This window comes from Delphinapterus leucas, chromosome 4, assembly GCF_059928025.1.
Source record: "Delphinapterus leucas isolate spDelLeu-1000000601 "Yukka" chromosome 4, BTC_Dleu_Yukka2, whole genome shotgun sequence".
NCBI lineage: Eukaryota > Metazoa > Chordata > Mammalia > Artiodactyla > Monodontidae > Delphinapterus > Delphinapterus leucas.
This window is the reverse complement of record NC_143132.1, coordinates 2,700,648-2,715,314: the sequence shown is the minus strand read 5'-3', so window position 1 is coordinate 2,715,314 and position 14,667 is coordinate 2,700,648. Positions and strand designations below refer to the sequence as shown.

Genomic DNA, 14,667 nt, shown 5'->3' with positions numbered 1-14,667 from the left:
TTTGGCTGTGAGATTCTTCCAAAGCCTTGATTTCTAGGTGGATTCAGAGAACATTATGGGTGAAGAGTGAAGCGTGAATGGTGCCCTGGGAGGGGACGAACCAGCTGAAAACACATCTGGGTGTCAAGACATCCAGCCGATTAGCAGAGCTGCCACCTGGGAAGGGGTCTGAGCGCCAGCGGGCCTCCCGTGCCCCCAGCCAGGGCCACCGAGCGCCCGTCCCTCCTAGCGGGTCAGGGCTTGGGCCTTCAGCTCGGCTGGGCGCGGGAACTGGCACCTGGCCCTCTTCTCCAAGACCTGAAACTCATTGAACCTGGAGGAAGTGGCTCGGAAGGAAGGAGCCCCCCACAGAGAAGCCGGGGAAGGGGTCAAGGTTTCTTCCCCAAATGTTTTATTTAAATATTAAATTAAAAAACATACATCCACTAATCATTTGGCATACATTTCTCATGTGAACATAAGAAATAAAATAATTAATTCAGTTATGGTAAAAAACCCAAACTATGTACATCTTCATCGGATGGCGTGGTGCCTTGGGACAGGCTCCCGCATCCAGTCCGCGGGACAGCGCTGCTGAGAAACCCGCAGCACACGCGTCGCAAACACCGGACACGACACATGTCTTGACGGTGACGGGAGGAAACGCTGAGAGTAAAGTGCTTGTCATGGCTCTGAGGCCTTTGATCAACGGCGTTAGAACAGATGCGTTAAGGAGGGAAGCGGCCTCAGGGGAGTCGACGGTGCCTCCAGATGGCGGAGGCCGAGGCTGGCACCCCAGGGTCTCCGGCGCTCTCCTGGCCCAAACCTTCCTAGTCACGGGAGGCTTTGGTGACTCCTTGGCAGCCAGGTGCAAGGACAGTCCTTTGTCCCCCTCCTGGACACAGCTACAGAGCAGCGGCGGTGGGGCCGGCGGGAGCTGGCCACACGCACAGACCCGGGCCGCCTCCCCGGCCTCTGGCGACCCGGCAATCTTTGGCTTCTACACGTGCCACCTTCCCGGTTCGGCATCACCTGGGCCTAACACTGCAGGCTGCGAGAGCCGACACAAGCTGAAGGCACCTGCGCTGGTAAAGGGACGGCGCTGACTGGCCACAGGGATGGGGAGGGACGGTCCTCCTCAGTCCAGCAGCCTCTGACGGACCGAGCCGCCACCTGAGTTCACCTGCCAGGTGAGCATGCGCCCGGTCCGCTTGCTGCTGGCCCCGCCTCCACACGGACCTGGTGCCGGAGCTTAGTTACGTTACCAGAGAGGGAAGTTCACACCAGGAACACAAAAACGTAGTAAAAAGTATAAAAAATAAGTAGTGTATGTTTGTCTCCTATGTATATACATGTACAGTATTCGCTTTAAAAAAAGAACAAAGCTTGAACAGCACTGACCTGACCTCTCATTTCATTTTCCTAAAACGGAGGCCCACCAAGCACAGGGCCCGGACAAGGTGGGCCGTCCCCCGACCGCAAGTGGCCCATCCCTGTCCGTCCCAGCATCACAGAATCGCCATATTGCACGATCCCCACTCCACCCCAAGTCAGTTGTTCTTTTTGGACCCTGATAATGAAATGCATAAAAACTTAATTAGCAGCGGAAATAAGAGGTGCAGGAGGAAGAGACTTCCCCAGCTCCCTCGGAGGTGCCCTGGGGCTCCAGGCCAAGTGACCGGGGCGGGAGCGGGGAGCCTCCACCTCGCGGTCCCCCCACCCCAGCCAGGTTCCTCTTTGCAGCCCCTCCGAAGAATCCTGGAAAACCAGCTCCCGAGCAGTTTATAAAACGTCTCCTCTAAAATAAGAAAAACTATCCTCTGGGTTCTGATTTCAGGGGAGAGGATTCCAAGAATTTATAGATTATCTTCTCTTGGGCTGGACGTGAGAGCTTTTCAAGAATTGATACGTAAAGCAGAAAGTTCACAGTTTTCAAGTGAAGCGTAAGTGTTCCAGGAAGTGGAGAATTGTGAACTAAAAAACAACCCACTAACACATGCACGCGCACACACACGCAATGGGGACGCACAGCTCACACCACGGTTTCCTGGGGGCAATCGGCGACCCCCTCCCCACCCCCCCACCCCGTGACCCTGACCACAGCGCTGCCAGCTCCACCCGCTGCCCTCCTCCCGCTTCCCATCCACCCGCCCCAATGACAGGCCCCTGGATTATTATTTTTCTTCAAAAAGTTTCCAGTCCCTACTTGGAGTTACAGTTGCTCAGTGCAAGGGGAAAAAAAAAAAAATCAAACAAAATATAAACTAAAAAGCCAAAACACCAAACGTATTGCTTGTTTGCCTGCTGAAAAGTTCTTGGCTTTGAGTCCGGAAACGTCTTCACATACTCTGAAATTATTGCTTCGAGAAGTCACAGCCCGGCCGGGCCCCTCACTGCACCAAGACGAAGGTGCCCGGCGGGCCCGAGGTCAAGTCCTCCATTTCACAGTCCCCCTGGGGCAGCCCTGCGGGTTCCAGGCTCGGGGACAGCGTGGCAAAGCATGGCTGGGGGGCCACGGCGGCAGGGCCGGGGGCCGTAGAGCTGCTGATGTGCAAGTGGGCGTCCAGGAGCTGGGCGGCCGATGCCACCGGGGAGCCGCCGGCCTGCAGCAGGGGGGGCGGCAGCAGCAGGCCGGGCCCCAGCCCCAGCTCCTTCTGCAGTCCCGACACGAGGAGGGTGCCATCGCAGGGGGCGAGGACCAGGGGGGCTGGGGGGGGCTGGGCGGCCGGCTGGCAGCCGGGTGGGGCCGCCGGGTGGTGCTGTAACTGGAGCAACCTGACCAGGCCGAGGGACAGGGAAGGCAGGTCAGTGCCGGCCGGCGCGCGGCTGCCCCCCGCCACCCGGCCAGGCTCCCACACGATCGGGTTTCCACCCGCCAGGGCTGAGGGCCCACCCCATGGAAGTACGGGCTGGAGCTGCTCGGAACACGCCACTCTGGGCGTGACTCATCCCCTGAGCAATTCCTGGCATTTCATTCCCCGTCTTGCTTTCGTAGCAGCTCAGAGATGCCAACCAGACGTGACATTCTTACCCGCCGCCCCCTCCCTCCCCCACTGCGGGCCGATGCTCCCCACCCCTGCCCCCCAGCTACTGGGAAGGAGCCGCACAGATCTCCCCCAGCCTGGGCAGGGCAGCGCTTGTCTGGTTACGTGCAGAAGCGGGAGCTCAGGGGGTAAGGCCGCTCAGAAAAGCCCAAGCCACACGAGCCCTGCCCAGGCCCCGGCGCCAGTGCCACGCGGGCGTCTTACCTCTGCTGGTGCAACACCTCCTCCAGCAGGCTCCTGCCCTCCCGGCCGCCAGCCCCGCCGCCGTGCAGGCCCGGGCTCTGTGCGGGCAGCTGGAAGGTGCTCAGGCCACCCCTCGAGGTCCGGCTGGAGGAGGGCTGGCACACCTGGCGAGCCAGCCCCTTGATCTTGTTCAGCCCCAGAAAGCCTTTGGTCCTCGCGTTCTTCCTCAGCTGCTGCCGAAAGGCTTTCAGCCCTGGGGACAGGCAAAGTCAACAGGTATACGGACCCGTCCACCAGCCCTGGCCTGACGGCCCATCGCTTGCTGGGGCTTCCAGACAGCAGGAGAGTATGCGGGGCCGAGTGGCGTGAACGTGGTGGGATGAGGGGACCCGCACGCCTTCCTACAGGGTCAAGGGGCCCTCTCGTCACCCCATCACTTCATGACAGCCCCTCTCCTGGGGCTGGGACATCAGTCTCTTTTGGGGTTTGGTTTGGGACAGCAGTTCCAGCCCTGAAGAAGCACACGTCTGGGCAGACAGTGGATCCTTCGTGGAAGGAGGGCGCGAGCAGTGCAGGGGCCTCGGGAGGGAGCTGGGGCCCCACAAGCCCTGGGAGGTGCCAGGAGACCCCGGCCGCCAAGTATGGGTTGCCTTTGTGGCGGGTGCCTCCCTGACCATCCTCCTCCAAGTCAGGAGCTGATGCCCGCCATCCAAGCATCTCTTGGGCTCTTAGGACCAGCTACTAGAGGCCGTGTGAGCTCGTCCTAGAAGCCAGGGCGTCTAGAAGCCGGGCAGCAGCTTCGGCCTGCCCAGGGAGCACAGCTGCTCCACCAGGACCAGCTAGAAGAGGGGTTTGCCACCTGCCGTTAAGGACAAAGTGATGTCCCCCCGGGGTGCACACGGGTCTCCCAGGGAAGGCAGAAGTGGGTGCGAAAGGGGAAGTCACCTTGAGTGAGAGAGGTGTCTGACGCCCTCCGGCCCTCCTGGAAGCTGACGGGGAGCAGGGCGGCTCCTCCCAGGGCCCCCTGCGCCTGCAGCACAGGGGTGGCGGACTGGGTCCCCAGGGGTGGCGAGGCCAGTCTGAGCGGGGAGCAGGCGCTCAGCAGCCCCTGAGCGACCAGGTGTCCGCTGAGCCCAGCCAGGCCGTCACCCGCAGAGGTCAGGCAGCTGTCGGAGCTGGTGCCTTCGGAAGGACTGGCCGCGGAGGGTGAGACAACGATACCTGCAGAGCAGCAGGCGCTGCTGAGGCCAGACGCACCCGGGGACGCCCGACGCCCTTTGCAGCAAGTCCAGGTGCTCTGGCCCCGGAGCTTCGCGCCTGCTGCGGCGTCTCCCGGGCCCTCAGATGGCCTGTGGCCCACTGACGGGGCAGACAGCTGTGCCCTCCCCACCCCTAGCCTCAACTCTGGAGGTAGGAAGTCTGCGACAGCCAGATGCCCCCAGAGTCCAGGGAGCCTCGACGGCCAGCACCATGGGGCTGGGGGCACGGCTACAGCCAACAGGTGGCGCTTGGACCTGGGACACAGAGGGGCCTGGGCCGAGGACCTGCCCTGCTAGCCCCTGAGGGCAGCTAAACCCCACGCCGTCCCTGCCACTCGAGGGCCACCGGCGAGGTCTAAGTATGGTCCACGTGGCCTCGGGCGATTCAGGAACAGCAAACCTGAAGACGCTGCCCGTCACAGCCCACCCGCCGGGCATGCCCCTGACCCACGGGGACGCTTACATGGAGGGATGCGCGGGGAGAAGCAGGTGGAGACCTCGGCCAGCGTGTGTCTCCGGCCGGTGCTGCCAGGCGGGGGCCCCCGTGCGACCTGCTCCTCGTCCAGGCCCGGGCCCCGCCTGGCCTCCTCGCTGATGGCCGTGTCCAGCAGGCTGCTGGGGGAGACGGAGCGCCACTGGCACACGCCGTGGCAACCGGTGTCCACGGGGAAAAGCGAGGGCTGCGGGGACACACGGAGGCCGGTGACCACAGCGCTCCGTGAGGCCCGGCCCGGGGCGTCACCAGCACTGGGAACCAGACGGGCCCACCCCGGACACCGCCTGCGAGGCGCTCGCACACCTGCAGTGAGCCGTGGAGGTCACAGTCCAGCTCGGCCTGCAGGACGGACTGCCCCAAGGTCTGGGGCTGCGCGCAGAGCAGGGCAGAGCGGAAAGCGTCACCGGGGGGGCCTTCCTGAGGCACCTGGGGGCCAGCAGATGAGGACAGAGGCCGTGAGGGACAGAGGCAGGGGACGACCGCAAGCAACACAGCGTCGCGGAACAGACCGGGCTGGCTTCCCGCTGAGTTAACAGGCGTCGGCCGCCAGCTGCGGGCTCAGGACACGTGTGTAGCCCCCTCCAGTGCCTCACTGGCCGAGTGGTGGCACCAGGGGCCGTGAAGGAACAGGGGGTGGTCGGGTGGGGCCTGACCCCCAGCAGAACGGCTGGCATCCCCCCACCCTGTTTCACCACACGGGACCCCCTGCCAAGTGCCTAACGGGAGTGGGCAGGTGACCTGGGGGCTCAGCCCGCGTGCCCTCCCAGCCATGTCCGAGCAGGGTATTCCTAACTTGGGGACACGGTCCAAGGCAGAGACTCGGGGCTGGGTATCGAAGGCGCCGCCCCCTCACCTCAAATCCGCTGAGGTCTGAGCTCCGGGGCCTCTGTTGCCAGGCGTGGCCAGGGCGGGCCGGCGGCTGGGCAAGCCGGAGCTCCTTCAACCGCTCCAGGAGGAGGTAATAAATGGCAGCGAAGTGGTTGTAGCTGCTGTTCTGCAGCGACTGCGGGCAGAGAAGCGGGGTCAGAGTGCAGCCGGCGGGGGGGGCTCCTGAAGAGCCCGCCCCCGCGCCATTGTGGGGTGGCCAAGAACACCCTCTCCCGTGGGCGAGCTGCCCTTCGATCAGCCACGCACCCGTTTTAACCCGGCTGGCGAGCGCCTGCTTCCCCCGTTCAGCGGCCCGCCCCGCCCCCGACCGGGAAGGCGCACCCTCCCCATGGCACGGCAGGCCAGGCCGGCAGCGCACCTCCACGGTCCTCTGCCGGTCCACGCCCAGCGTCTGCATGATGCCCAGCGCCTGTTCGTCATAGCTGCCCAGACTGGAGGCGTAGCCGAGCAAGGAGAAGACCGGGCAGGTGGGCTGCCGCAGGGTGGGGTCGGCCCGCATCCACCTGTGCTCCCAGATCTGGCTGATGGTGATGCGCTTGGTGGGGTCCACGGCCAGCATGCGGCGGACCAGCGTCTCGCAGTCTGGGGGGCAAGGGAGGCACACTGAGCCCGCGAGGGCCTCCTGCACACGTGTGCCCAGCACCCACCTCGGTCCCTGCAGGGGACATGGCTCCCCTGCACGTGGCGAGCAGACAAGTGACCGTCCCAAAGAACGCTGAGGCCGGGAGCAGTGGCCTGGGTGTCACAGACCTGCCGCCAAGGAGGGCCACGGGTCGAGGGATCAGGTCCCTGGGGAACGTGGTCCTAACGTCCACCAGACCGAGCACCACCTAGATTCCCCCACCCTGCTGTGACCAAGCAAGTGAGGAAGCAGCTGTCCAACACCTTCCAAAGTGGAAGGGAAAAGCACAGTGTGGGAGGGGTGAAACTCAGGGGACGGGGCCAGCACCCCGAGTGCTGTCGCTGGGCCCCCAGCCGGCTTCGGAGCAGCCGCATAGGCATCAGCTGGCCCTATAAGTCGGGCACAGAAAAAGCACCCAGTGGGTTGGGATTCTCTCGCAGGCATCTAGTAAACACCCCACAGTGACATGGGACTGGCTCCCAGGCCCGATGGCAGACTCAGAAGACGGTCAAGCAGGCATTTCAGGAAATAAATTCCTCCTCATCCCCCCAAAGTCTCATCCTGGTTACCCAATAGCTCGGGCAGCAGGCTGGTGACCGCACCCGCCCAGAGGAGGCCGGGCACTCACCTACCTCGAGACATGAAGAAGGGGATGCGGAACCGGCCCTCCAGCACCCGCTGACGCAAGGCCGGCAGGCTAGGCCCGTCGAAGGGAAGAGACCCGCAGACGAGGACGTACAGCACGACGCCCAGGCTCTGAGGAGGACCAGACTTGAGTCAGCTCCTGCGCCCCGGCACCGGTGCCCCCCGAGCACCCACACCCCCCAGGCACTGCACCAGTGGCTCCTACCCAGATGTCCAGCTGGGGGCCTTCGTACTCCTTCCCCTCGAAGACCTCCGGGGCTGCGTACGGGGGGCTCCCACACCACGTGGACAGAGGCTCTCCTGGCTTATAGAAATTCCCAAACCCGAAATCTGAGAGACAAGGAAACAGGCGATGAAGGTGCAGTGCAAACGGCAGGGCCACAATTTCAAAGGCTCGTGCAATATGGCATGGGGCCCCTCACCGGCATGCACCTCCCTCCTGCTGGGCGCGCTCCTGGGCCCCTCACCTGCCAGCTTGATGTCCATGTTGCCGTCCAGCAACAGGTTCTCGGTCTTGAGGTCCCGGTGGACGATGTTATGGCTGTGGCAGTATTCCACAGCTGACAGAATCTGCCAGAACTTCTTGCGGGCTTCACTCTCGCTCAGGTGCCCGGTGGAGGTCAAGTAATCTGAGGACGGACAAAAGGAAGCTATAGCCCCAAATCCAAAGGTCCGGCCGCCGCCTAGGGCACAACGAAAGGATTCTGGGGAGACCCAAACACTGGAGGGGCGATCAGGACATTTCTTTCCAACAGGTACTGAGAATCAGCATGGCTTACCAAACATTTCTCCATTTTTTGCGAATTCGGTGACAATGTAAAGCATATCCTTTGTTTCCATAACCTAAAAAAATAAAGACCTAACGTTTAACCACATAAAGGGAACATACCAACAGTATAAATAATCTACTTGAACCCCAGTAAATTTTTAACTTCTCTAGAATGAGCATGTTCGTTATTTTAAAAAAGGAAAGAAAATCTTCCGCAATAAAGAGACAAAGGGGATCCCTATTCAGGAAAAGTTTTTTGGGGTGGGATAGGGAGGGTGGGAGGGAGGGAGACACAAGAGGGAAGAGATATGGGAACATATGTATATGTATAACTGATTCACTTTGTTATAAAGCAGAAACTAACACACCATTGTAAAGCAATTATACTCCAATAAAGATGTAAAAAAAAAAAAAAAAAAGGAAAAAGTTTTTTGAAAATCAGAGGTGAGTTCCTCACTGACCTATCCATCCTGATACACCTCTGCTTCCCAAAAATATCTACTTGTACTGGAACTCTCCTCTCTGGTATTTTTAACTCACTTTGCCTCACCCAAAGTGAAGGCTCTGCAGGCCCCAGCAGTAAAAGAGATGGCGAGAGTTCTGTGAGGCCTTTCTTCTAGAAGCCTAGCAGGCAACAGATTATCCAAGCCAGGGCCGGCACGAGCTGAATAATAGATAACAAATTCCCCGCCCCACTTGCGTTACTGACCTGATACAGTAGGCTGTGAGAGGCCAGCTTTGCCAGGTAAGCTACAAAAGACTCCTCTCCGTACAGCAAACTCCTCGGCGTGTGTGTCAATAGCAAGAGCCATTGTCAAACACACCTTAGAGGTTCATTTACTGATCGAGAATTTTATTTCACGTTGAAAAAAAATTTTAAGATTTTAAAACATAACTAATTACAAAAGGAGGTCAAATTCAAATCTTTGGTACTGAAAGGAGTAAAACAAACTCATGTCTGTGTATTTTAAAATATTTCAGAGGGAGACAGAGAGAATACATCTTTACAGAAGAAGATCTCTTCAGGGTTCAAAATATAGCTATTCCCTTAAAAAGGCACTTTAAAGACAACTGCCTTGAGCCACAAATCTAACAAGAAAAGCCAACACAATGCAGTTTCGCTACACTTGTAACTACCCTTGCCCTGGACGTGTGTGGTAGAGTGACATGCTGTAAGTTTATCCCTTTCCTCAATTTAAAAAAGAGACGGAGGAAGAATTACGAGTCAACGTGTTTGAAGTTTTAAAAAAAACCTCGAGGAAAGAGCTGAAGCGTCTCACGGAGGTTCTGGGGACCGGGCCAGGGGAAGAAAATTAGACACTAGCGTCAAAACCAGAGCCGTAACAATCGCTGCTACCCACTGAACCCTGTCTCCAAACAGTTAAAGCAGCTCATGGAATGATGAGAAAATTCACCCCCAGAAAAGACCTCTACCGTCTGGCTCACTGGGCTCCTCCCGCACAGGGTCAGCGGAGGACAGGAAGATGAGGAAAGCTCTGGCTCATCCCCCTTGTCAAAGTCAAAGACAGACAGGCTTCAGCCCACTCCTGTGGAAACAGGCTGGGCACATTGCTCAGGCACTGACATCAGTGACCATGGAGGAAACATCTTATCTCGGCCTGACTCAAAAATGACAACAGAAACAAAACACGAACTGGAGTGCACGTGACTCGGTCTCGGCACTTAACAATGCTGAGTAAACTGTCATTAGAGGAACACGAGCCCCATGACTCCACCTCATCCTTCACCGTAACCCAGGGCAGCAGCCTCCCCGGGGGGTCATTTCAACCTCAGTCCTCTCCCCTGCCACACTGTACAGCTTCGCCTTGCCAAGGGCACACACACATCCCCACACCGTCCCATATTCCTCTCGGATCCACAGGGTTTCGTGAGAATCGTCAAAAGGAACAACACAACTGGGAGTAATATCAAACATTTGCAAAGAACTTATCCTTCTGCAAGTAGACCCGAGTTCATTTTGCAGAAGCACCTGGCTAAGTAAGAGATTCCTTTGCTGTCCTAATTAAATCAGCACTTAGTTTCCAAAGATACAATTTATTAGTTTCAAGGAAGAACAAAAAGCAAACCAACAGACGGACAGGGTGAGGCACGTTCTTAAAGCAGATGAGAGGGCAAGTTCCTTTTGCTCTCACCGCAGCAAAGGCACCTCATCTCTCCGTTTTTGATGGAAGGGTTGAAACGGGATAGACAAATGCTCACTGCAGCCTTTGCGCAGATAAGTTTACGAAAGCTGGTAAGAGCAGCTGGTTTTAAAGATTAATGATTATCTGCAAAGGCAGGAGAGTCTAGTTTCACTCAGATTCGTCCCTTCACACTAAATGGTTGACTTGCGGCAATGCAGAGATCTAGTTGTTTGTTTTCATAGTAAATTTAACAACCGACCTCCACGCATTCAAAACTGGAATGAGTAACACTACCAAACAAAACTTTAATGAAGCAAATCTGAATTATGATCCAAGAGCAAGAAAATAACTGCACAGCTTACAGAAGTCAATCTGTTCACCTTATACAATCAACCCCCTGACTCCTACAAACACCCAAAAAGGGGGGCAACCTTCAGAGACTTAAGTTGTTGAAAATTAAAAACATGATACACTTTGCCAGAAGTAACAGTGGAAGGCAAACTTGAGTCCTTACCTGATAAAGCTTTATGATATGAGGATGATTCAGAAGCTTCATGATCTGAACTTCACGGTATATTTTTTCCAAATTGCTTGAATCTAATCGTGTCTTGTCGATTATTTTTATTGCAACCTACAAATTTTTAATAGATAAAGGATATTTTGTTTGAAAAAGAAAAAACCCTCTCATTTAAGCTAATTTACACATTTCATTTTCTGTAGGTTAATTTCTAAAACACTTTATGTCCCCAAAGGTCACAAAAAGTTAGGGAGGAAAATAACGGAAGTAACCATTAATATTACTTAAAAAGCCAAAGATCAATAAATGTTCTAAGTGTCTGCAGGCTCACTTTTCAGGGCTCCAGCTGCGCTCCTAGGTTACCTGCTCATTATCCTATTTGCTGTCCCCCAATGTTTGTACAAATCATGCATAATCATAATATAAAGCATTTCTTTCCTTTTCCAAACTAAAAACTGTCAGCGTTTAGACATTAGGACGAAGGACCCCACAAGCAGGGATCCACCAGCTTCCCCTGCTCCGGGGAGGGGGGGTGTCCACCCGCAGAGGGTGCAAACCCGGAGGGTCCACCCCGGGGTCCCGCCGCCCCACGCACCTGCGTTTTGGTAACTCGATGCCGGGCCAGCTTCACCACCGCGAAATTGCCCTTGCCCAGGGTCCGCTCGATGTCGTAAAAGCCCACCCGGAGAGGTTTCTGCTGTCCCTGGCCCGAGCCCGCGGGGGCCGCGCTCAACTCCGACATGATCACCATGGCTCCGGGCCGCACCTGCGGGCGGGGGGCGCGCTCAGCTCGGCGCCGGCCGGCCCGAGCCCAGGGCCCCCGGCCCGCCGGGCGCGCGGACCCGCTGCCACCCGCCCCCGCCGGCGACCGGCTCCACAGCGACCCCGGATTCCGGGAACCCCTTGGGACGTGCGCCCCGCTCCCACGCCCGCCGCCCGCGCTCGGCTCGGCTCGGGCTCCCGGTCCCAAGCCCTGCGGGACGCGTGGATCGCCGCTCGCGCTCGGCTCCGTCCCGAAACCCGGACCCCCGCTCCCACGCCCCCCCTACGCCGCCAGCCTCACCACAAAGCGGAGCCCGGCGGCGGCGCCCCGGCCCGCGACCCCCGCGCGCGCACCTGCGGGGCCGCGGAGCCCGCAGCCCCGAGCCCAACGGCGGCCGCCTGCCCGCGCCTCACCTCCGCCGCCCTCGGAGCGCCGAGGTCGGGACGCCGCTCGCTCCGCGGCCCCCGCCGCCCGCTCGGCCGCTCGCGCTGCCCGGCTGCCCGCTGCTCGGCCGCCTGCCGCCCGGGCCGCGCCGCATGTCAGCTCTGAGCCGAGCGCCGGGCTCTCTGGCCGCACGCGCCGCCAGCCCCGCCCTCCGGCCCCGCCCCGGCCCGCCCGGCCCCGCCCCCACCACGCCCCCACGCCGCCGGCCCCGCCCACGCCGCCGCCGCCGGATTGATACATCCCCATTGACGTCCTTTTGACGCCGGAGCGACGCGCGGCCGAGCGCCAGGCGGAGGGAGAGCGCGAGATCGGGCCGTTGCCAAGAGACTGGCGGCTCTGACGCGCGCGCTGATGAGGCCGTCGCCACGGCGACCGCGGGGTGGTGACGTCAGGGACGCCGGCCGCCCGAGGCCCGCCCGCCAGCGCTCGCGTTCCCGCCGGCGCGCGCCCGCTACCGGACGCCGCGGGCGCTGCGGGCGGCTTAACCCTTTCGTCCCCGGGCGCAGCCTTCCCTCCTGCACGCGCGCGCACGGCCGCTTTCGCCCAGGTCCCCGTCGTCTCGCACCCTGACAACAGGCTTGGTTCTAGCGCGGTTCCGAAACCCCCTGAAGTGCAGCACAGGTGCGGCTGCGTCCTCTTCAGCCTTCTACTCCAGGTTCCTCATTATCAGGGTACGGGTTTCATGTGTCCCCCAGTTTCCGCTGGAAGTGCTCAGCCTTGGCGCCTCTATTAGGGGAAGTACCAGCTGGGGCCCGGGAAACCTCACAGACTCGCAGAATGGGCCATACGGGCTGCAGGTGACAGCAGGCCAGCTCCCACACCCCAAATTGGCCACCCAGGCCCAGAGGGGAGCTGCCACCCACCAGGGACCCTCCGGAGCGTGGCAGCTGCATACATGGAGGACCTGGGCAGCCCACTTCGATTACTCTTGCCTCGTAGGGGCCTCAATTGTTTAGGAAGTTAGAAACGTCCACACAGGAAAGCTGGCCAGCATCTCTGTAACCTACGCCCGCGCGGGGCGTGGGGACAGCCCGAGTGCTGTGAGCCCCCAGGCCGGGGCGCAGGTAGTTCTGGGTCCTCACGCCTGGCCTGGCCCAGCCCCACCCAGGACGGGCCGCGGGAGGGGTCACGTCTGCGGTCAGAAGCCAGCAGGTGACTGGAGACAGCTCTTCGCAGTGGAGCTCCTCACTGTGATGGAGGAAGGGCCCAGTGGGCTGATTTCCGGCGTGACCGGAGGTCTAGGTCCAGGTGGGAATGGACCCCACGCAGCAAGGCCTTCTGGTTCTTGGGACCAGAGTATTAGGAAACCCAGTTAGCAGCACCCTCACTAAAGGTCGCGCCTTTGACTCGACTCGTCCAGATGACGAAAGCGCCCTGTCCCTTGGGGAGGGGGAGCGCCTCCCAAGAGGGCCAACAGGCGGGGTCAACAGTGGGCGAGGACCTCACCCCTGGCGAGGCTGGACACTGCAGTTCCCCCGTGGCCTCCGTTTCTTTTGTCCGCTGCCGGGTCCACCATGCTGTTTCCCCAGAGCTGCGGGGGCGTGAGGGGTGGGGACCTGTGCCCTCAGGACCGAGGTGCCCGCAGCCTGGTCCCCGCTCGAGAGGAGGGTATGAAAATGGCCGAGGGTGACAATTTCCACTGGCATCACCGCTCACTGCATGTTCCTTTATGCCTCACCAGCAAAGAAGATGTTTTCTAAGAGAAGACAGAGGGTATGGAGAATGGTACTTCTTAAATATTAGGAAGGCAGCACTTTTGAGATTTAAATTCTGCATCTAGCCTGTAATCATTTTTACCTTGTGTTAAATAAAAGTACCACTTCAGAGGAGGGGCTGGGAGCGAGTTAAGTGAAATGGTTACAGAACTTAGACACCTTCTCAGGAGGCTGCCTGGCGAGGGCGCCTGGTGGAGCGGGGATGCCCTTCTACTGGTGACCGATTGCAGGCCTGGGCAAATATTTCCCATCACCCCCTCCCTGGGCAGTTGTTTGTGGGTTTAGTTTGTTCTGAAAGTCCTTTCAAGGACATAAATAGTCCCAGAGCTTTCTTTAGTCTTTCAAAAGTGCCTTCGTTATCTGTCCCAAGTTTATCCATAGAGATTTTGGAGGAGTATTTTTTACTTCCTTCAAGCTGAGTAGTTTACAACTGCTTTCCTCTCCGTCGGGGGGTCCCAGCGCCCTGCTGATCTCTTCCTGGGAGAATGACATGCAGAGTGAAGAGACTAGGACCTGAATGCGCTCACCTGCTGTCCCTCGTTCTGTGACTTAAGAGCTTTTCTCAGGCTCATCCAGGTGACATCCAGCAAGCCGGTCCCTCCAGCCCCTCAGCCACCCAGCCCCAGATCTAGCCAGAGTCTTCGGAAAGGTCGTAGATGTTCGCAAACGCCTGGCTGGCTGTTTGGAAACATTTTGTCAGTGCTGAATAGATACTGCAGGCAGAAGAGCCGAAGCTGCCTCCCCAGAGAGGGACCCTGGACCCAGGCTCATTTAACCTGCTCCCAGCCCTTCCTGAGGGTCCCACCATCTGAACAGCCCTGCGCGGGCTGTGGCCATTCCCCAACCCCTGGGCGGCGAGCCTGCTCTTTGGACAATGCAGGCAGGGCAGAGGAAAAGGCAGATCTCAGAAGGGCTGTCATCCCACAGTGGGGTTCCTCCCGGCACCCCTGTGAAGAGCCTGTTTCCCAGGGCCTTTAGTTGTTGCTTGTCTCCTCAGCCCCTGGAGGCTGTAATTCCTTCCAGAATGCTTGCTTTATTTTCATGTTTCTAGTCTTCCATGCTTTGTACACAATACGAGGAAAAGAAAACACTGAGTGTGTGCTTCTGCAGGTGTAAGAAAGTGACCTGAGCAATTCTCCACCTAACCTAGTGGAAGAAAGACTCTCAAAGTCTGCAAGAATGGTACCATAGACATAGAT

The 14,667-nt window shown here is 58.9% G+C and overlaps 1 protein-coding gene across 3 annotated transcripts; it reads right to left on the bottom strand.

Annotated features, from left to right (window-relative positions):
• Window positions 1–370: 370 nt before the first annotated feature.
• On the bottom strand, window positions 371–11,852 carry SIK1 (salt inducible kinase 1). Of its 3 annotated transcripts, XM_022552882.2 has the most exons (14): window positions 11,723–11,851; window positions 11,142–11,312; window positions 10,544–10,660; window positions 7,896–7,959; window positions 7,584–7,745; window positions 7,322–7,446; window positions 7,104–7,227; window positions 6,208–6,431; window positions 5,815–5,964; window positions 5,265–5,387; window positions 4,929–5,145; window positions 4,152–4,427; window positions 3,228–3,459; window positions 371–2,754 (listed from the first exon to the last, which is right to left on the bottom strand). In XM_022552882.2, exons 2-14 carry the CDS (start codon window positions 11,295–11,297, stop codon window positions 2,370–2,372), a joined length of 2,355 nt encoding a protein of 784 aa, XP_022408590.2. In that variant the 5' UTR covers window positions 11,298–11,312; window positions 11,723–11,851; the 3' UTR covers window positions 371–2,369. The 3 variants fall into 3 exon arrangements, with proteins under 3 accessions (XP_022408590.2, XP_030616687.2, XP_089766265.1); XM_030760827.2 differs by lacking the exon at window positions 5,265–5,387 and having other exon boundaries at window positions 11,723–11,852; XM_089910139.1 differs by lacking the exon at window positions 4,152–4,427.
• Window positions 11,853–14,667: the final 2,815 nt, after the last annotated feature.

Excerpts from the sequence above, each read along its gene's own strand:
- SIK1 (XM_022552882.2), bottom strand. The coding sequence starts at position 11,297 with ATGGTGATCATGTCGGAGTTGAGCGCGGCCCCCGCGGGCTCGGGCCAG. Across the intron at positions 6,432-7,103 it reads CCCCTTCTTCATGTCTCGAG|ACTGCGAGACGCTGGTCCGC; the intron begins GTAGGTGAGTGC and ends CTTGCCCCCCAG. Across the intron at positions 4,428-4,928 it reads CTCCCCGCGCATCCCTCCAT|GTATCGTTGTCTCACCCTCC; the intron begins GTAAGCGTCCCC and ends GCTGCTCTGCAG.